Source organism: Channa argus, chromosome 2 (assembly GCF_033026475.1).
Source record: "Channa argus isolate prfri chromosome 2, Channa argus male v1.0, whole genome shotgun sequence".
Lineage (NCBI taxonomy): Eukaryota > Metazoa > Chordata > Actinopteri > Anabantiformes > Channidae > Channa > Channa argus.
Window position 1 is genome coordinate 15026847 of NC_090198.1, and position 23479 is coordinate 15050325.

A 23479-nucleotide genomic window follows, 5' to 3' on the forward strand; every position below is an offset into this window, starting at 1 on the left:
ACAATTTGTCCTATATCGAGCATCTCACAGAGGGATCATTTAAAGGAGAATTAAAAGAAGGAATTTTTACAGCAAGAAAACAAAAATGTTTTCTGTGTTAATATAGAAATCTGGCTGCTGATTTAAGACAAACTTAAAAATGTGAACCCATCCTTTATAAGAAGTAAATGAACGCAAACAATATACGTAGGTCTAAGTGTTATAACAAATGATAATGAACAACGATCCTAAAAAATATAATCCACCGTTTAATTTTTATTGCCCTGCTAATCTCCTGTTCAAGAAGAAGATGAAGAAAAAGAAAAAGAAAAAGAAAAAGAAGAAAAGTTACCCGGTCCTCCCAGCGGTAGGTGGTGCCACCGAGCAGCTATTCACTGCCGCAGAATCCGGTGCCTGTGGGAGGAAACATCAAACTGAAACTAGTGGAGTGCTCATCCTGTACTAAAGTAGACTGATTTAGACTTTAAACTAAGGTAATGCAAACATACTCTACAATTAAATACAGTAATTTATTTAACGCTATTCAGGCTATAGTTTAGGTCGTCATGCTTCAGCTGGAAGAAGAGCTAGCTAGCTTGTGAGCTAGCCTGGTCAGATATTGCAGATTCATTCTGTAGAGCAGCAGTTAGCTTACTTAGCTAACTTTACCTGAAATGCATTAAGTAAATTATCAGAGCGAATACTGTTTTTTGACAAATGTCCAGATTGTCCTCTGAGATTCGCTCACAGTTACTTTTCTTGAGTAAAAGAAACATTTATTTCCTCATCTTTGTAATATGAAACCAAAACTGAGTTGTATCGTCATCACAAAGAGGCAGAAAATTTATCCTATGAAAGTTTTTTTTTTGTTTGTTTGTTTCTGTTGGTTGTCCCAACTTTTATCCATGTCTTTTTCCTGTTTTGCAGGATAATTGTAGTGACGTGAAAAATGGTAAGTAGCTGTTATGCTCTTCACACAAATACCCTTACTTGCAAGGAACAAAGTTTTGTCTTTCAGGTGTCTTGTTTTTGTCAGAAAGTTAACCTGTTGTTCCCTTGTTGTTCAGTCTCGCAGATATGATTCTCGGACAACGATATTTTCTCCTGAAGGCAAGTGTTATCTCTTTTGTTTGGCCCAATACTTTTTGGAGATGTTGTGGGTTTGAAAGGATGGACCCCAAGAGGAATATAATAAAGGTTTTTTTTTTAACCAAGAATGATCAATACAAACTTTGACTGTATTTTACAGGACGCCTATATCAGGTGGAGTATGCCATGGAGGCGATTGGTCATGCTGGGACATGTCTCGGGATTTTAGCAAATGATGGAGTGCTGTTAGCAGCAGAGAGGCGCAACATCCACAAACTGCTTGATGAGGTTTTCTTTTCTGAGAAGATCTACAAGCTCAATGAGTGAGTGAACTGAACTACAGAGGCAACCACAGCTTACTTTACAAAATAAACACCCCAGTTCTTCTGACATTGTTTTGTCAAACGTACCCTTTCAGAGACATGGCGTGCAGTGTTGCTGGTATTACATCTGATGCTAATGTACTGACAAATGAACTGCGGCTAATTGCACAGAGGTAAGTCAATGCCACCCATTAAAATGTTTTCCGCTGTGCTGTTTGCATTCTGCTTGTAAATATTAGTATAAGTGAGTTCTGCAACAAATGTATTTGTATTTGTTTCCTTGTAATATTTTAAATTTGAATAGAAAAGTGACAGTAGCACAGTTTTTCTTGTCCTTCAAAATTTCTAAAACCAAATTACAAACAAAGGGCTCATTTTACATTGGAAAAAACATATACAAATTGATTAAGGGATCATTAATCATTCACCAACCACTGCTGACTGTTAAAATTTCTTTTCAGATATTTATTGCAGTATCAGGAGCCAGTACCCTGTGAGCAGTTGGTGACAGCGCTCTGTGATATCAAGCAAGCCTACACACAGTTTGGAGGTAAGATAGACAGATGTCTTACTTATCGAATTTATTCCTCATATTTCTTTATCTTTCTCAAGAATCACACAAGTTAATCACAGAGATCACATTTGGGATCGAATAGAATCAAATTTAGTTCAAAAAACAAACTAGTAAGTATTGTTATTGTTGGGGAAAAGACAAATGTATTTTGTAACACTTTTGTCATTTTCCTTAATAGGAAAGAGGCCGTTTGGTGTTTCTCTGCTGTACATTGGTTGGGACAAACACTATGGCTTCCAGTTGTACCAGAGTGACCCCAGTGGCAACTATGGAGGGTGGAAAGCAACTTGCATTGGCAACAACAGTGCTGTAAGTCTGAATTGATTGAGATCATGGAAATATGACATATCGACAGATGGCCAGACATTGTTATGGAGTTGTAATAGTGTCATTCAGAATATGAATAATGTTGTAAAGAGTTGGAGCTGAACAATATAGGAAAATATTTAAATTGTAATTAAACATACACATTCTTTTGTTTCTCTCCTATTGTAATATTCAGTGCAGACAAGCTGTAAATGAAGAGAATACTTAGCATTTGAGAGTTTCATTTAAAATGCTCTTTCGTGTTGGCTGTGCATGGACAAGCATGTGCAAAACATCGCCTAGACTAACGTATTGATTCACACATTCTATTTTTAAATCAATCTCCTTTTACATTTGTTTTCCTACCAAGTGTCTCCATTTCTACCTCTACTTTTCTCTCGCAACATTATATGTATAAAAAGCTGAAAATACCAACTACCATAGATATGCAGACATGTCATCAATTTGTAAATCATTAACTTTTAAAACAAAGCCCAGTGGCACAGTTTTAATTGCTGGAGTACATTTGTGGTTGTACCTTTTTAAAACCAAAATGTATCCAAATGACTATTATCTTATCTAATTAATTAAATACATTTTTAAATGTACACACACACACACACACACACAAACACACACACACACACACACACACACACACACACACACAGCCGTGTTTCAAGCATATTAGCCATTATGTATGTATTTAGTATTTCGTATAACATGCTTAGGTGAAAATCTAACTATCTAAGAAAATCTAAATCTATCTAAGACAATTCTTGCACGAATATAGTGCAGTACAAGTTATTTCAGTTACACTTCCTCACAACATTTTTGATGTTGACCTCTTGTTTTCAGGCTGCAGTGTCCATGTTGAAGCAGGACTACAAAGAGGGAGAAATGACCCTGTCCTCTGCTTTGGCTTTGGCTGTCAAAGTCCTCAACAAAACAATGGATGTAAGCAAGCTCTCTGCAGAGAAAGGTGAGAGATAGCAATAGTAATCATTTTTTGTTGTTTTTTTAACTTCTGATTGTTAATATTAATGTGAAATAACAGTACCACAATATAATATGGTGTCACATTTACTGCTTTAGTGGAGATTGCCACCCTGACACGGGAAGATGGAAAGACAAAAATCAAGGTGCTTAAACAGAAAGAAGTAGAAGCGCTTATCAAGCGGCATGAGGCTGAAGAGGCCAGTGCTGAAAAGGACAAAAAGGAGAAGGAACAGAAGGAGAAAGACAAATGAGCAACATAATTATTTTGCCCTCATGTCTCTAAATCCTGTTATTTTGTCTTTTACATTAAAAGTTTAAAATTGGAAATTTTGTCTGTGTCCTTGTCACAAAATAATTTGTATTTACACATCTTCAAAACAAATTTTAAAGCTAGTTGAGCATTTGCTAGTTTTATTTTTTTTATTCTTGGTCTGTAGTGATTTCTTCTCTCACCACATGATGGAGCTGTGAGTTTTGTTATGCACCTTTACAGTGGTGTGTGATGGGTAACAAAACCTCAAGCCCCCGTTTTTTGTTTTTTATCATTTGTGATTCTGCACATTCATTAATAACATTGTGCATAAGAAATTCTAGGTTAAGCTTGACCTTCAAGCATTAATAAAAAAGGCTGTTAGAAGAAAATGCACCAGGTAGATTAGGTTTGGAGTAAATTACTTTCCCAGAACTTTCCTATGAATAGATCAAGTTCTTAATAGCATTAACATTGGTACTCGCTGAATCTATGATGTTAACACATTTCTGTGGTGACAATTTGTAATCATATCTTTCAGTCTTCAATCTCTCTCTCTTTAAAGTGTTACTTGTTCCACTTACAACCTGTAAAGTAGTGATGGTGTTGAGATTTCCTTGGGCTGATATCCCTCTGCATTTTAAAAAATTAACAAGTATTCTTGTAAAATAACTACATAAGGTATTTCACGTCCAAATGTTGCACAGATGGTTATGGAATTATGGCAAATTATGACTTTATTTCTGTTTTCAGGCAAATGGTTATGCAAGATAAAATTGTTTAAAACAAAAAGAAACTGTGGAAACCACAGCTGTTCAATACAGATGCACTGACATGTGGCCCTAAGGACAATATTTGCCAGATTTATAATTTTTAATTTCATGCCTACACTTTCTTAAACTTACTCAGTAGTCACATACACTCCTTTTCCATGGTTAGTATGATATGAGATATGATGAAGATGATGACATTTTAATGCAATTCTTGCAGACACTGCAGCGGTAAAGATGATTATTTAAATGTCATTTGTTAAATGTTGTTAGGTCATGTAGCAGGTGTTGCATGTTCCTACAACTGACTCGTATCAGTAATTGCACCCAGTAACACAGCTTGTAGGTGGTCACGACTGAACTGAAACCAGCTGGTGTTAAAGAATGAAACATTTTCTGCATAGCTCCGTTTTACTATGCTTTACAGATATTCCTTGAAATCTCCACTTTTGTCAACAGAAAATGGTGATTGGATGTTATGTGACACGACAGCTTCAGCTCCACCACTTGAAGGCACTAGATTAGACAGTAATATGGAATCCAGATTCTCCCAGAGCAACCCCAGTAGCCACCAATAATTGATTTTTACATGTACCTATCTTACAGGATAATCTCTGAACCAATTCCATTCCTTTGCTTAAGCTGTATCCTTTTTTTTGCCAAAATCAAACACACTGAGCCCAGTCACTACATAAATGTGCCTTTGAAAACCCATAATGGGCATTTGTGTGTAATAGTAGAAAGTCAACTCCCCCCTACCCTCCCACATTCCCAGAAACAAGCTGTGGACATGACCTCTGTGTCCTCCATGGTAGCTGCATGAAGCCACTCTTTTCTGCATCCAACTTTTTCACATTTTCTGAACAACTTAATTTTAGTGTTCATCACCCTTAAGAGGACATTTTATCTGTACCGTTTGTATTTATATTTGTCATACTATATATATTAATTATGCTTCACTTGTTTGCAACTGTAGCATTATTACATGTTGGAAAGTGGCAACACAGGCCTCTAATCTAAAACCGTTGGTCATTCATTGATAACAAATATCGTCTCCCTCATTGTGTGTAAACACAGTAAAGGTGGAATTTAATAAGCTACAAAACTACAACAGACTAGCAGTCAAATTAACACTGACACTACAACTACACTATATATTATATAATATTATTTTTTCTCTTAGATTTTCTCTCCTAAAGCAAGGGGGCAATCAGAAAAGGCTAGTCATATCAGCTTGACTTGTGAAGTTTGAGGTATTTTTACTGATTGTGCTTTCACAACAAAAAGCTGCACAAAGTGAAGTGTCATACTAGCTTAAATCCTGAGTTGCATATTGTAGTTTTAAAATAAATTAATTGCAAACTGAAGACTGCAACCAACAATAATTTACATTATCTGCTAACCTAATGATTATTTAGTTAACTGATGTGTCAATTAACCAGCATAGTTCCAGCTGTATTACACACAGTTTATAAGAGGTCTTCAGACTGTGTTATTATTAAAACCTTTGCCCTTGTTATTTAGTATACCAGCTAGTTTGGTAAGCAGTAAACTGACCCCAAGGACCGCTATAATAAAAGAGATATTTTCAAAATGTTTTTTTCTCCTGGAGAGTAATATTAGACATAACATCATGTCAATCTGTGGGTCACAGATTGCTATATACAACCTATGTACTAGATATCACATAATAAAATATAGTATGTAATTTATAATAATATAAAATTTGTAAAAAAGTATTTATAGCTCATTACTTCATGATAATAATTTATAAACTGCCTAATAATAGCTTAGTCTGTAATTGTTGTAAAGTTATCCACTTTTCATAACCACGATTCTTTGCAAGTCAATTGTCCCATTAAAGTCTGAGATATTTAAATCCCATCCACAATAAAGACTTGACCAGCGTCCTGAAAGTACGCTTTTTTCATTCTATGTCAATCTTTTTGTTGAGGTCTTTCATGGCCTTAAACTGTAAATCAACAGCAGTAATTCATTTAAAGGGTAGACAAAGTGAGGTCATGGTGTTCACATGAGCTCTCACAGTGTTGAGTGGGAGGATCTTGGCATCTAAATGACTGCAGCCACTCGCAAGTCTTGCCTCCTGAGGTCTAGCCTAAAACAGAGAAACATAGATGACCAGTTCACTGATCTCCCCTTTTCGGTTTCCCTAAATCTCACTGAATTACTGCAAGATAGTGTGAGGGTTTAAGTTTACACAACAGTTGCTTTTGAGGTAGCTGAGACTTCCCCATGCTTACTTAAAACAACACAAGCATATTTTGGGATGGCTCATGATGAAGGTGTGGACGCCCACCAGTGTCCACTGTGATGAAGGGGAGAGGGAGAGCAGGGCAATCTGCTGCAGTGTAAACACAGTCCCAGAAAAGCACCGGAATGTCTCTGCAGTGGGAGCTGGAGTACAAGGTCAGCTGGAGGCCAAGGCAGGTGGTATACATCAGAATCAAGGCTGACATCTCAGCATTAACTTATCCAAACAAGGGGCAGTCTGTATGTTATCCTGCGAGCACTGGAGGAGGAGCAGCAGGAGGAGGAAGAGATAGAGGATAAGGAAGAATGAGCGAGATGAGACAAATGGGGAAGTACAATGGGCTGAAGCCGGTACGAACAAGAAGTGTCACTACAGTGCAATGATCTTCCCATCGCTCCTTCAGTCCCAGAAGGGGAAAACACAAGTTAGCATACAAGGTAAAACATGACATGAGACCTGCTGCCATTTCAGAGCCCTGGATTTTTGATCTTGTTGCTGATCTTGAGCTTTAGCTACTAGCAGTAAGTCCAAGATGGGTTAGAGAAGAGGAGACACAAGCTTTATGGCATGTTGAACTCCGGCCAGTAAATGTTAAAACTAGACTTTCACATTCTGGTGCAACGTGTATGCAGTAACAGATGAATGCAAAAGTTTGGGCAAATATGCAGAACATTTTGTTGATTTTGGAAGGGAAAAGAAAAACAACCCCACAGCACACACACATCCGATCTTGCTGTGTGAGCAAAAATGAGAACAATAAACAATAATTGTGCCATCAATTCTTGTAGCCAAACTGTGTACTAGTGTACAAAACTTTCTTTGTTCCATGCATATACCAGTATTTTAAATGTTCTAATTGGCTTTTATCCTACTTTTGTTAGTAAAATAATTTAACTGTTTCCGTAGCCTTTTACTTTTAAAGCTACAACATGACACTTCATTCAGAAACTTAACATAGACTTTAACTCAATCCACACTGTTCTATCCAGTGTCTTTCTCCTTGTTATGCTTGTCTATCTCCTGCTAGGCTTCGCCACACTCTACACAGCCCCTTTAGATATTGGTCATTATCAAATGACAGTAAATAAGAATGGAACAGAAATTGTTGAGTTTCTCTAAATATTTCGAAAGACGAGCATCGTTCAATATGTCTGCACTGCTGCCTGTGCTGCTCGGATCCTGAAGAAGAAGATGTGAAAATGTATTGGCAGCTCCTCTCCATAATAATGTATGTTTCAAAGCAATATTTAAACAGAGAAAACTTTTGTAGCTCTAATTTTAAAATATTATGTTATTATCAAGCTTCTTTTTATTTTATGAAATAAAGAAATCAGGGACTGAGAGATGTTTTGCCTATTCTTGTTTGTTGAGTCTGTGTATGCACTTCATGTAGTTTGTGAACTTTGACACTTTATTGCATCAGTTGCTGTAAAGATGCAGCTTTAGGGATGATCCTAAGTATGTCTGACACTCAAGGATCTGTGTCGCAATAACCATGAGCCAGTTACTAGAAAAACTTCCCCAAGGGACAATAAAGTCAGTTTGTATTTGTTAAAAAACAGCCTCATTTTTGGCAGACTGCAGTACAGTCCATTCATTTGTAAGATACAAGTGCTGGAAACCAATATTCATCATTATGATATCCATCTGATTATTTTACACAGAGAAATAATCTAGCAGACATCTAGTGTGCGAGTTATTAGCTACAAAGGACTGCAAATTTAGTAGGTCACTGGGAAGTGATGCCAAACAGAAAAAAATGTCGACGCAGGACAATAACAATCCCAGTATTGTCAGCCATCAACTGACATCAACATTTAGCTTTTATGTATAATGACCATAATAACTAACCTATCGTTACACTGGATTGTTGATATTATTAAAAGTTATACATTTAGTGCAAATCAAAAATTCCTTTGTGAACTATAAACTGCTGTAAATCCTCCAAATACCTAGAAAAGAAGAAGAGAAACAAAGTGAACTGTAGTACAGATCGACAAGGGGAGCAAGTATCTTGATTTAATGTAACATTTCATACTGTCCATATCTCTTAACTTTTATTTAAAGTCCAAGCCGCTCACTGGTGTGTGAAATCCTAACCTTACAGGGAATTAGGAATCAAATGATCTACAGCAATTTTGTGAGCAGCCTGCAAATCCTTAAGATTACAGACTCACTGCTCACCACCAGATCAAGGCAGTTCACCATAAATGGAGCCAGAGTCACTGTAAACAATAATTACAAGCTGAGCTGCTGATATGACCAATTATGGACAGGTATATGAAGCTATTGTTACTGTTGGCACATTTGTGATACAGTACAGTACGTTGGCTTTATTGCACAGGGTCAAGCTCATATCAAGCTCATATCAAGCTATCAAACTTATAGATTTTTAGTTTCTAAGAAGCCTGACATTTTGGTGATACAAAAGATTTGCGGCTTTACCCCACAAGGTTTTATTCAACACCAAATGGTAACTATGATGCCTCACACAATAGAGATGAAGGTAAGTTTATGTAAAAGCCATGAAAAATAGACTGAAGCATGCAATGCGAGAGTGCAAAGAGGGAATACGATTATTTAAGAGTGCTACAACAACACCTTGATAAGTACAAAGTCTTTTCTGTGACTACAGGAAAGTGGTCAGGCTGTCAAACCTGTGTCTTCTTTCCACTGCGTACTCTATCCTCCTCCACATTGCTAGTTAAACTCAGCTTGAACTAGAAAACAACAGGAGAAATAGCCCTATGCAACAGAGATATACTTTCCAAAATCTAACTGATATATTAACACATTATGATTAATATCAGAACACTATGCCTATAAGGCTTGTTTTTTTACATTATGCAGTGTAATATTTATGTATCACACGAGAACCTTGATTATGTGTGATACTTGGTGATTTGTTGAATGTTGTTTTGTCTCTGTTTACGACAGCTGTTGCCACTGGCTGAGGGAGAATGTGGTGTTTGCTGAGAACTTCACAAAGGGTCATGGAGTTTTAAAGGATGTGCAAACTGTTGCATTGAGTTTCAGTTTTAGCATTAATTTGCCCAGTTGATTCACAAATTCCCATTTTACTAATGAATAACTAACAAATGGAATTCCTTCTGGCTAAAGTGAATTTCTTTTATTTTCACTATTTTTATTTTCATAAAGAACTGTATCATTTTCTGGTTGGAGTAATGCACCCTTTATTCTTGTACAACAAAGTAAAATTGACAGAAAGCTTCTTTGGTTCATCAGCCCTGACCCTGTGACAAGAAGTGTCCTTATCTTTTACGTTGTGAAGTTTCAATTGCACCAGTTAACTTTTCACATCCACTTTGTTCTGCTTTTAAGAGTCCATCCATCACATGTAGACCAGCTAGAACAATAAAACAAAACAATACATTCTCCACAGGCATCAAAGATATCATTGCATTTCAAGTTAGCTTAAGGAGCCGGTAATTACAGTTGGACGCAAACATTTGCAAGCCTTTTATACTGAAATGGGAAAAAGAGTAAATCTTTTTTTTTTAAATCAACATGACATTTAATGCACATTCAGCTGCTACAAATGTTCCTTTATTGGAAATTTTAAAGTTAATTTTTAATCAATTTTTATTAATTTAATATTTAGATTTTGATTTTATTTAATTTCTGAAGAGGCAGACACTTTTGTACTGATATAATTTCTTTACACTCCTTGATCATTTTTGTTATTCTAATAATAAAAGTACATTTGTACTAGCTGTGCATTAAATGTGCATTACATATCATGTTCAATAAAAAAAAAAGTTTTTGTTTTACTCTTTCTGCCATTTTAAAATAGGGGGATGCAAACTTTTGAACCAAACTGTATATGTAACATATACTGTATATACAGCGATCAGCCAGAACATTATGACTACCTGCCTAATTTTGAGTAGGTCCCCATTTTGCAGCCAAAACAGCCCCGTAGAACAAATTTTACTAGTCTTCTGCAGAAATCCTGCGGTATCTGGCACCAAGCCTTCAGTAACAGATCCTTGAAGTCCTGTGAGTTTTTTTTCCAGCACATCTCACTGATGCTCGATTGCATTAAGATCTGGAGAGTTTGAAGTTCAAGTTAACACCTCAACCTCGTTGTGTTCGTCAAATCACTCCTGAATCATTTTTGCACTGTGGTCAAGTAGATTATGCTGCTGAAAGAGGCCACTGGCACTGCATGAAGGGCTGTCCTCAGCCAGCAGCAATGTTTAGGTAGGTGGTAAATGTCCAAGTAACATCCAAATGAAGAGCAGGACCCAAGGTTTCCCAGCAGAAAATTGCCCAAAGCATCACACCATCTCTGCTGTCTTGGCTTCTTCCCATAGTGTATCCTGCAAGTAAGCGATACACACATGCACATGGCCATTCACATTATCTAAAAGAAATTTGACCAGTCTGCATCTACACAGCCTAATATGTAACAAACTGCAGGGCACTGAGTGACTTGACACCTTTCTGTTGGAAACAGCATCAACTTTTTCGCAATTTGAGCTACAGAAGCACTTCTATTGGATTGGACTACACAGGCCGGCCAGCATTTGCTCCCCACGTGAATCAGTGACTCTTGGTTGCCCTGACCCTGTCACTGGTTCACAGGTCTTCCTTTGGGCCGCTTTTGATAGCTTCCGACCACTGCAGACCAGGAATATTCCACAAGAACTGCAGTTTTGAATTTGTTCTGACTCAGTTGTCTAGCTGTTATTCACCTGCTGCTTAATATATCCCATCCACTCCCAGGTACCACTGGAGGTAGTTAAACAATGGTATTCACTTGTCAGTGGTTGTAACGTTATGGCTGATCAGTGTGTAGTGGTGTGGCAGCTCAGTGGGTAGAACATTAGGCTGGGATGCAGAAGTTTCCCAGGTCGAAATCCCAGCCCACACACCAGGTGTGTCCAATGCTAGCTTCGCCCAGAAGGATCCGTTAAATGTAGAGAACAAATTTCATTGTAACATGTATGTATGCGAAGTGACGACAATAATGAAGTTTACATGAGGCTGAGAGACTGATTCTAGAAACCACTGATTGGTTGGATGTCTTGGAGATAAACTTAGGTCTAAACTTAGTTTCATCTGTATTAGCAACAAGGCAAATACCTGGCACCAAGGTTCACTGAATTAACACATCTCCTCTCTACTAGATTGAAGCCAGATATTTAACCAGGTGTTCATCTCGTGACCTCCGTCACTTTCCCAACTGCAGCTGGCTACACTGGCTGCATGGGTTACCATCAATGGGCCTTTTGTTTTCCTTTATCAACCCCACTGAAACAATAAACTGGTTTGTTAAATATGCTAAACTTTGATCACTCATACGCACTTGCTTAGAAACGTTATTTCATAATCATATAGTAGAAGACATTTTAGCAAGTCTGCCAGTATAATTAATTTCATCTCACAAGTAGAAACAATGGGGAAGCTCAACAAAAAAAAAAAAAAGCAAATCTATTTTGCTCAGAATATGTAGTAAATAATCAGCCCAGTCTTCATTAAATAATCTGAACCTTTTTCTTTAAATATGCAGTAGATGCATTGTTTGTGTCAAGGTTTATGTCCTCTAACCAGTCAGCCAATCAGATTTCAGAAAAGTTGCAGAGAAAAAGTTTGAGAACTTTTGGCCCAAGCGTACGCCTATTGTCTCAACTGGAACATCTTCATCTGCCCCCTTTAGATAAGGCTCCTAGTCAAGTCTCTTACAATTTTGATAAGAGATGAGCCCAGAAAACAGTGGGCGGCATCTAAATTATGCAAACGTTCGCATCCTCTTAGGGGCAAAAGCAGGATTTGGCTGAGCTGTCAAAGGGAACAAGCCATGACAGGCCTGTGCGTGTGTGGGGTGGTGACCATGCATTATGAATGGTGCTAAGTACGCCTCAGCTGCAGGAGCTGAGTGGAGGCGATGGAGGACGATGGGATAGTGCCAACCTATTGGCTGCCTGCGGGTAATGCACTTCACTTTGCCCCCAAAAAACATTCTCTCTCCTTTAGTTCCCCCACTACGGCCCCTGCCTTTCAACACAACACCTGCCACAGTCCTAAAATGTCCACCTGAAGTAAAGAACCTTCATTTTGCTAAATAAAATTCATGCAGTCACACTGGAGCACAGCAACGCAGAGGATGACCAATAGATTGAAATAGGCTGCACTTTCCAGGAGTGAGGTGGATTTTTTTTAAATGATTCAGATTTAGATCACTTTCACTTAAGATGTTCAGTGCAACAATGACACCAGTCTGTTTTGTTTTAAACTTAAAACTTTTATAATGCCCTATATTGTAGACATGTGGGTATTCTTAAAACACATTAAGAATGTCTTATAATAAAGAGGTCACTCAGCATCATGGACCTTTTTTACATCAACAAGAGAAAATACAATACTCTCAGATGTATTTCAGCATCTTGGCTGCAGAAGGAATTTTTACTTCTGATCAGAACATTATCAATAATTGCTCAGGATTAAAAACACTATTGTCAAAAAGCCAAAGTAATTAAAACATTCAAACACTGTTTTTTGCCTAAAGTCTTGTTTTTCTCTAATATATAAAGATAACAGAGATTTAAATGTATCAGACTGATGCTAAAAACTCATTTTTCCCATTTTCTCTTGAGGGTTCAAAGAAATGTTTATTTAACATTTCTATTTGTTAATGCAGACTTCTGCTTTAATTAACCTTAAATTTCAGTTTCCATGAAACAAACAGTCAAATGTAATTGCACAACTCACAGTTCTCGAGTTGGTCAATCTCTTATTTTAGTGTGTTATAAACCATTTATTATATGTTGGTACACTTCTTATGCTGTAAGTGCTAAGGATTGGAAGGCTTAACAAGGCTTAGAAAGCTGTAGAATGTAGTCAAAAGTCTTAATGTACCTTCACTTTGGAAAATGTAATTACAATTTTAAAAGAAAATTGTAATTCAAATATAAAATGGATTTATCTGGTTTTCGGTAGCTTTGAAAGTATGGTGAAATTTAAAAAAAAAAGCTATTCTGATATTATGCTAAAATAAATGGTATTAATTGCTTCTCAAAATGGCTACCCTCTTACCTCATGCTTCTGGAGCACAGGGAAATCCCACTGGACCCCTGCGCTGCCGAGGCTCCTAACCAAGTTTTAATATTTGATGAAATTAGTTCTGCTCACTGCTCCTGCGCTCTTACTTCTGCTGAATGCCTTCCAGCCCTAAATTGCAACTTGAATTTTTCTTTTGAGTTAATGGTTGGTGTTTTTTTTACCTGTAATTAGTAACAAGTTAAAGCTGCAGTACTTTACCATTAGAGAACAGTGATTTGACCAGCAGCCTTATTGTTACATGCATTGTTTAGTGAGAATTATATTTAATATGCAACTTTTATAAGTGGTATAAGTTTGTTTTTTGAAATGTCACATGTGTGTTTGTGTTCACATTTTGTGTGCAGGCTCTGACATGAAAGAGCAGGGAAAACCTGAAGAAAATTGTACGATTGTTAAAACTTGGTGGTATATATTCACCAGATATATTCAGAAATAAACAACAAATGGAGCACAAAAATTAGTTTTTCCCCATTTTCAACAAAATACAGAATCTAGTCACGCTTGATCTTCCACTCAAGGGTCATTGTGTGACAAATGGTTTCTGTCACCTCCACCACTGCTGTAATTGTCCAGTGCCTTGCAGACTGAAGATGTGTCTAAAATGAATTGTCAAAAATCCTTTTATTATTTTTAAACAAGATGCACAATATGCAGTTTCCCAGAGTGGCAGGTAATATTGTTCGACATAATTTAGAAAATTTCAAACTTCCATTCTCACCTGCCCCAATCAAAGTCCCTGCACACAGGATCCTAATCCACAGAAACACTCTATTCATAGTTTTGAAAAGATTGTGGTTTTGATTAAATGTTTATACCATCACTACATTAAGGCTAATGCTTGAAGACCAAACAAACCCTCGTCATTTCCTGTGTCTGAACTAAATTATAAAACTTAAGAGTAATGCTGTAATTTCTAAGAGCAAGTATTATATATGACTTGTCAACATTTTATTAAAATATTGGGATTTGGCAGATGTTTTAATCAAAATGAAATTCAGGTAAAATTAAACTTCAATTATTGTAGGAGACATGGTTGATAAAAGCCAGGCTTGTATGTGAGGTGACTTTGTCTTGTGCTTGCTCAAAAATGTACAATTGAAGTAACTTAAAGTATTTTAGTGAGTTAAACTGTCTACAAGATAGGCTTTTCAGAATGTCTGGATGAAATGTCTCTGTTTGTCACTACATTCTTATAGATTAGAGATGGGACACTCCAATCTAACATTTCAGGATGAGAAACTGGCCTTAAAGTCTGATGTTTATTTGGAACGGCAGGATTTAGTGTCTCTGAGTAGGACGGAACTACATTCTGCTGCTATTAATGTCCGTGATATTGTCCATGAGATGAGAGCCATGCCTCGGATCTGTAGAGTGAAGAGGGAACAGGACAATGTGTGTTTAACGTGTAGTCCAGTGATTGATGCTCTGTTAGATTTACTGAATCTAACATTCCTAACAAAGATCTCAGAGTGCTAAAGACTGACCTACACAACCCATCTTTCTGCTTTTTGTACATTTAAGTTTGTATGTCAGGGTCTGATTTTCAAGAATTGGATATAATAACATCACAGATAGTAAAAAAATAAAACACTATTACAGCTGTGCTAGCAGCTCTGTGAGGCTCGGACACAGTGGTGCTTTGAGCTGAAGGCTACTGTCATGCCAATTGTGACAATGTTAAGATACAGGTGCGATTGAGCAGTTATAATGTTCATCATTGTTTGGTGTGATTCATATTTTTAAATAAATCTAATAGTTAGGATTAACCGTGATATGCTTTTTAATGTCCACAAATACAAATTATGTATTTGAGTGTTTGGATTTAATCAGTTGTATTCAAAGAAACCTGTGGACACATGGTGAAGAAGAGAAAAAATAATTATGCTAAGAGAAGATAAACTATTGCAGCCCAGTTGGTAAACTCCTCTTTATATAAACGTAATAATCCACATCTGCCTCCGACAGATGACTTCAAATGTTTGTGCTGATAAACCCTACACAAACATACACACATGACAGCGGGTTATGTAAGAAATCCCTCGTGAGAAAAAAATGTTGAGCAACTGAAACACAGTCATGTAAGATTTAGTTAGTTTTATGAGGTATGTGTTTGCGTAGAATTTCAGATGTGGATTTTAAGTTTGTCCTTGTATTTTATTAGGCCTCACACCACCACACAGTTGTTATGACGTTGACTGTGTTTATGAGTGTGAAGTGAGTAGTTTACATTCCATAGATGCTACCCAAAAAACAGAACATGACCGTGTCTCAAAGCTAAGCAACAAATGTCCAAACATCATTTCAATTAGCTGGAGATCATTGTCTGCTCTATTTTGGGAGCCCCAGAAAGTGCCTGCAGGCGGAGGGCGTTACAGTCACAGGCCGATTGTAATCTAAAGGTCTTCCTGTATTTGAAATCCTGGTGTTGGCTTGAATATCTACAAGCTCTCTGTCTTATTCTTCATAATATGCTCACAGGAAACATTACAGATATCAGATTAAAGTGATTTGGTTGAACACGTCCTTCCTTTTTCTACAGGTTATACCAATGACGTAAACTTTTAACAATATTATCACCATTTATTAGTTATGTCTAATGACGATTTATTTTGGTCTAATTATTTTTGGTTCATTTGTTTATCTGTTTGTCATTTAACAGAACATTTTTTAAAGATTATTTACAGATTTCAGTTAAGTCCAACCAACTCATATGAATGTATTGTGAGATTACATTACTGAATAACATTGTAAGAGGTTTGGGGATTTTTGTTGCTCACTTTGTCTTTGTTGTAATGATTTAAAAAGTCAAACTACTATCGTACAATTGCCTACAATCACATAGCATTTATTTAAAAACTTTTCCTAACCTAAAATACCAAATTGAGAACATTGCATATCACGTACCAAACAGTTTCCTTCTTCTAAAGATGCAAACATTTTGTGAAATATGCATGGCTTACTTTCTGAGAATGAAAGGAGAAGACCAATTCCAATCATAAAGCCCCCTAATAAGATATTAACGCAAGGCTAATTCTTACTAAAGTTATCCAAGAAATGTAGTGGCACTAAATTTGCCATAAACATTTTGTGAAGTAGAAGTGTAAAGTCATGGAAATTTAAATATTCAAGAAAAACCTTTATTTATGTAGCACATTAATAAAAGCATTTTACATGGAGCTAACCACTCAGTTCTGACTGGTTTAGATTCTGAGGGGATGAAGCTTTTGTACATAACAACCGTATCAAACTCCTGCCCCATGTCTACAGTACTTATTTACCCTATAAATTAACCTATAAACTTATTTAACTTATACATAATCTGTAGTATAATCTATATTTTGTCTTCTTGTGTTCTGGACCAAACACCCCCTCCCCCTCCTGTAAATAATTATTTTTTCCATTTTCTTTTTACGTCATTATCTTCTTTTCCTGCTTTCTGCTTTTTTCCACCCACTTCATCCCCTTGAGAAGCTGGCAGCAGATTTTCAGATCCCACCAGCCTCTGGTAGCTGGGAATCTGCTGCCCTTTTGTTTAAATAGCACAACCCTCAGTGGCCCATATTCCATACACAAACAGGAAGTAAAGACCTTATTGCTGAGGGAGGATGTTGTAAGACAGTTTATTTTCACAGTTTGCAGTTACTTTTCTACTAGACCAATGTGAAACAAACTGCTGATTTGCTGTTTTCATTTATTTATAAACCACTTGAATCCTTTTTTTATATCAAATTAATTACTTTTTTCATGTGACTCTGCTTTAAGAATGTTTTGGTATATTTTGCATGTATTTCTCATGTTTTTTTTTCAGCTGTTTTCACTTCATGAGAAAATTGCTTAAATTGTCCCAATGGGTCATTCTTCAGCATTTCCTCTTGTTAAGGCTGTGAGTGGGAGTGTTTCAGTGTAATAGGAAATACTTTGATATTAGGTCTGTTTCAGATACTAATAAAATCAAGACTATCCTTTCCTTTCTCCAACAAACAAAAATATGCGTGAGAAGGAAAGAGAACTGAAAGGCTGACAGAAAGAAACTAAGTGAAACTTTGTTTTTATTTCTGACTTGCAAACAAAGTCACTCACAATCTCACAGTAGTCTCCTGATCTGTCAAACCTTTTGGAACATTTTTTAGCTCATAGTTTTGTTTTCTGCTTTGTTTAAAACAATAAACACTGACTTTGTAGTCACTGTAGGGAAGATAACAGTCCTGAGATCCAGGATTGTTGGAGGCAATGAACTGAGGTTACTGTGTTCAACAATTGTTAGGAAGGCAAATGACAGATGAAAAATAATTTTCTCATAATTCCGGTTCTGACATATCCGAGACATTTTTTTTTGCTAAATAATTAATCATTAGTTGCAAAACACAATCATATGCTACTTGCTTCCAGAGGTTTATATGATCAAAGTTAATGTGTACAAATAAATGAATTCATTAATTAAGTTAGTTGTTTAACATAATATACTTGCTTATCTGCAATTATGATTATTAGTTATAATCTCAGTTTTTAAACATAAATGCCAAACATTTACTCTTTAAAAACATACTGTGTTGCCTCACCTCTTCTTTGAGCAACACTGTAAATGTTTGGAAAATGAAAAGATCATTAGCTTCAATTTTGAAGCAGCATTTTTGCCCATTCTTGCTTGTTGCAGCTGCACAACACTCCTTTGTTGTGTTTTTTACTGCACCAAAAATTTTCAATAGGTGACAGGTCTGGACTGCAGGCAGGCCAGTTTATTACGTACATACCTGAATCTAAACCATATGTCTTTGTGCCGAAACCCAACCAAACTGCTGGAGTTATTCCAGTATTTGACTGTTTAGGACAGAAATATGTGTTTCACTATCTGCTGTTTTTGTGCCTTTGTAATAGACAGCAACTACTGTGTTGGTGACTGGCAGCAAGTAGGTGTAACTTTAGCAGACACCTGCTGCAATGGGGGCGCTGTTTCAACAAACTCCTCTATGAGTTGTATGAGAGGGTAGAAACAAACAATTTACATGGGTGTTTGAGGGACTTTAGTGTATTATTGACTAATAATTGACCTTTCCCAGTGTGCACGCTGTGTGCATTAATGCACCCCCACACCATCACAGATTCTGGATTTTGAGCATGTGTGCTGAAAACAAGTCTTTAGGTCCATTCTCACCACTCTCAAACCCAAGCTTTTGGCTGGAGCAAGCAGCTGTTTACTGTGAAAGTCTCCCATGGGACACTACCTGCTCTGCAACAAAAAGCAGACAGATGGAGTTGGCAGCTGGTGAAATAGTGGAACATTAAACAGCTAGACAGAGATAAATATTCAGCTCAGGAGTTGGTAGAGACCAAAAACTGTGCTAAAAGCAAGGGAGGATATTCTTACTTGCACCGTGCAGTTTACATTTCAAATGATAATGTGGTTGCTAACATTTTTACCTGCTGAACTTAAAAAGTCATGTTGTGTTCACAGCTTATTTCCAGTTTTAAGTTCTGACAAAACAATAACTTCAAAATGTGTTTCTGTTTTTAACTGAATTGAGTGAGGAAATTGGTCAATGAACTGTTAAATGACTTGTTTGCTTTTTTCCATTTTGTGGACATAAGCCTTCTGTAAAAATTCCTTCTTAAGGAGTACATCTACAACAAAAACCAGATGGAAGACGGCAGCTGTGAAACTGCTTTGGGTGCAGCTGTGACATCAAATGCAGGCAAAGCATTGAATTGTTATTTATGTAGTCTTCACTCTGCAATTCCAATTATATCTGTCACTCCGTCAGCTCTTAGCCCTGGAGACACTAATGATGTCACCTTAACATTTACACGTACTAGCAATAACCAAAAATGAATGAATGTATCAGCAGTCCAATATATAAGAGCTGATTGATTTAAAGCAGAAGCATCTCCACCTTCCTTCTGTCCTCTTTGGCTCCCACAGCAGGTGTGACACTGTCTGACAGGTGTTAGCAATAGGGCAACAGACAAAATGTGGCAATCAAATGGACAAATGGGGCTGGAATAGTACAGTTGTTATTAGTCCAAACTCTTTCACTGAAATTCTGGATTTGTACTAAAGGAGAATTTATGTCATGGTCATGTTATTCATGTCAAAATGGCAGCTGCTGTACACGTCTCTGATTAGCTTTAATGTATTCATAAAGAGAGCTATTTATTGGACACAGTATTCATGAAACGTCACAAATGTGTCCCACACCTCCCTCATTCTGTGTGTGGGCGAAAAAGCTTCAAAGTTTTCTAGGACCTCCAAATGGATGTTTGGCGGTACCACAGAGGATACGGAGAACACAAGCTAAGTGCTTTAGCAGTGGGTGATACTAACGCAGTAGGACAGGCTCAGTGTTGCGTGAAGCAGAAGAGTGCTGTGCGAGGTGACTTATGGGACAATGGGGCAGCTTTTTGCAAATAAAACATGAGGCTTATCCAGAGCTTCTGAACTATACAGTCTCAGTTTCTGTCAGTTTTTTTGCGGAAAGAAAGAGAGGGGGGAAATCAGATTTAATGCTCCTGAATGGTTCAGATTATCAGGTGCAATTCACTGAAATATATTGTTTTTATTTTTATTTTAATACAAGGAATATCAACTCCTTAACAGCCTCCATTTTTATCTCCTCTCAAGTAGTATTGCTAATCAATGTTGTTAAAACCTATCATATTCAACTCTGATGGCTTATTCAGCTTAAGCTTATTAATGAAGCTTAATAAGCAGAGAACATTTTGCGTGAAGACTGTAGAAATGCAATGTGGCTTTTTCGTTTCTATGGTGGTTGCTATAGTGGCTGCTAAAGATGCTGCTCTAAACCGAAGTTGAAAAATGTCATGTTTTTAAATAGTTTAAGCACCAAAAGCAGTTTGATAACATTTCTAGCAAGAAATGTGCACTTTGTTTTTTTATTGTCACATATGACAATAATAAAAAAATAAATAAAATACAATACAGGCACCTAAAATAACAGTCCATCTAATTGTATTAGAAAGAGCTTTTATTTACCCTATGCTGATTGTGGAAATCAGTAAGCTGATTTTGTATTATGAAAAAAATACATGGCAATAGTAACATTGCTCAGAACAGGGGCCACTACTTTTACCTATACACCCTGGTTGATCATTAATGCTTTTTATCGCTAATGATAACCGCAAACGCTAAGTGTTAATATCAAACACGTGCTTGTGGTTATAAATGTGTTTTGAGGATTTTTATTTCCTCTGGCTACACTCTTAAATGCAAATGCAGCCATTGTTACTAAGTTCCTAAGGCCAAGGTCTTAATGATCCCAAGTGCACTGACATACATTTCTTATCTATATATCTGCACTTACACTACATATTTGCAAGTGCACTTCAAGCAAGTCCAAGAATTCAATTTTTAAAATATTTTAAATTACCATTCAAGTTTCATCCTGCTTGCACTTTTCTTTACTGTTCTGACGCTCTGACTCATCTCCAAAGGTGCAAAAATGCCAGAACAAAAGATTTCCTGGAATTTTTTGCGCCTCTGTCGACAACATCCGGTAAAAGTTAACAACTTCCGAAAAACTTAACTACTTCCGGCCAAGGTTGACAGGCACCATCTTGTCTGCAGCCAGATCCTACTCTTGTTTTTGAAAAGTAATAGGAATTAATCTAACATTTATCTGATATAAAATGTTATTTCAAAATACTAGAGATTTTTACTTTTTCATTCTTGTTTAATTTAGTGGACTTATTCACACAAACGTGATGTTTGAGACACATGTCACTAGTCCTGATGTAAAAGCTGAGGACAGTAATGCGCAGATCCATTAAATAAATCCCCAAGTTTCCAACAGAAGACAGGAGTAATGTGAGGACGATATGAGCTGAAGCAATCCATTCAGTCTTAAGAAAGAAACACCTCTGGGTAATTTAAACTATAAAGGCGTCAGCCTTCACTTATGCAAAGCCTCTATGTCAGCACTTAGAAAGAAGATGCCTGTGAATTTAGCTCCAAACATGAATAATTCCTTTAAATCCACAGACATATAAATAAGGCACGGATTGCATAGTACATCTACATAAATCTATCATTGGCAGATGTCAGTGACCTCTTTGGGCCCAAAGGTTCATAACAGTGACTCATTTATGGTTTGTACCCACGTATTTTCCAGTGCTTCATGTTTTTCAATTACTGATTTCTGTGGTGAATGTTGGCATTTGACAATTTTTTTGAAAAAGAAAAGTCATACATTTTTTTCTCTGTTAGATATAACTCATGATCAATAAATGTAAGTAAAAATAATCTAATAAAAATAAGTACTATGTTTAATACTACATATTTGCTTTTAATGTAAATCCTTCATTTGTTTAAATATGTAGCAAATAGGGCTGAAGATAATGGCTCAAATGATTGTCCCAACATTGATAATAACATCTCGTGATATATCTTATCTTCATCTTTTACTAAAAATACATGCAAATCAAATAAAAAAAAAATAAATCAGGTCTTTATCAGGTGTTTAACAGCTCAGAGTTTATAACAAAAATATGGAACATGTTAAAAAAAAACATTTATCATAAACCTACTGGAAGCCAATACTCTTAGCCTATCCCTGCAAAAACCCAGTGGAGCTGTCATATTATGTTCTTAAGTGTAATATGTCAGAGTAGATGAGGTTTCATAATAATACCTGAATCCATGACATGGCACATATGGAGGTAATACTTCATGGCACAAACTGTACAAGAAGTACAGAAATAATTTACAATCACTTCGCAGCACAGGCAATAATTGATAGGCAGAGATGAATATAACTTGGCAACATAGGTTGAATAATGGAAGAATTCACATTTAATATTTGATAGGCAGCAAGTGTTACTAAAATGACAAACACACAATGTGGTTCTTTTAACTCACAGGTGCTGACTGGAAGGAGCGAAAAGTCACATCTCTCCATATCTGCTTACTTTCAACTTCAGCTTTATTGTTCCCAAAGGTGAAATGTGCCATGCGGGACAAAGGTTTTAACATATAACATGATAAAATGCATAAAATATTTAATATATGATAAAGCATGTAAACCTCATAAACCCACCATTCAAGCTGACATAAAGCATCATGTGGTGCCATCATCATCCTACCCAAATATTCCACACTGCACATCACACATCATCACCCGCTTAATGTTTATTAGTAATTATTTTATTTGTCTTCTCAATTCTTCATTAGGATACCAGTAATTAATTTTCGACTCTTTTACTCAACAGAAAGACAGCAATAAGACAGAATTTCAGCTGTGACTCATTCAAATGCAGCTTTGCCTTAATAAATCATTTAGATTTGCATTGGTAAAATCATCTCTCTCATGATTCCATGTAGGACTGTGACTAAAGATAATTTTTGCAGTTCATTTGCAGATTATTTTTCATGAATTCTTTGATCTATAAATGTCAGAAAAAGCTGGGAAATGCCCATCACAACCTTCCAAAGATGATTTGCTAAAATTTCTTACTCTGTCCACCTGTCAAGTTACGCAGTTTTTTAAGAATCATTCCAGATCCTGTTTCATGAAGCCTTTAACCAAATTTACCACATTGTCTACCACAGGTCAACGTTTTATGTTTCATTGTTTAATAGCTCATCTGACACTGAAGCCTTGTGCATGTTTTCCTAATAAACACGTTTCATCTGAGCATCTGACAGCATCCCTCTTTGCGTCTGTTTTTACGCTTTGGTTCAAAAACACAGTAGAGCTTTACTATTTTTAAACTGGATGGCTGATGTACATTTTGAATATGTCTGTCCCCGCAGCAGCTCCTCAACCTGCAGAGCTGATTGTGTTCCTATACAAAGTCAGGAAACTGTGTGGCCTTTGAGAG

At 36.5% G+C, this 23479-nt stretch overlaps 1 protein-coding gene across 1 annotated transcript; it reads left to right on the plus strand.

The window, feature by feature from the left end:
- Positions 1-338: 338 nt before the first annotated feature.
- Positions 339-3597, plus strand: LOC137118208 (proteasome subunit alpha type-4-like). The gene is made up of 9 exons (XM_067495735.1): positions 339-473; positions 907-931; positions 1047-1089; positions 1229-1391; positions 1487-1564; positions 1853-1941; positions 2144-2274; positions 3130-3253; positions 3367-3597. Exons 2-9 carry the CDS (start codon positions 929-931, stop codon positions 3519-3521), a joined length of 786 nt encoding a protein of 261 aa, XP_067351836.1. The 5' UTR covers positions 339-473; positions 907-928; the 3' UTR covers positions 3522-3597.
- The last annotated feature ends 19882 nt before the right edge of the window (positions 3598-23479 follow it).

What these genes read in the sequence shown, in the direction of transcription:
- LOC137118208 (XM_067495735.1), top strand. An exon ending in CTGCGGCTAATTGCACAGAG is followed by an intron (nt 1,565 to 1,852) that starts GTAAGTCAATGC and finishes ATTTCTTTTCAG; the next exon opens with ATATTTATTGCAGTATCAGG. An exon ending in GCATTGGCAACAACAGTGCT is followed by an intron (nt 2,275 to 3,129) that starts GTAAGTCTGAAT and finishes TCTTGTTTTCAG; the next exon opens with GCTGCAGTGTCCATGTTGAA.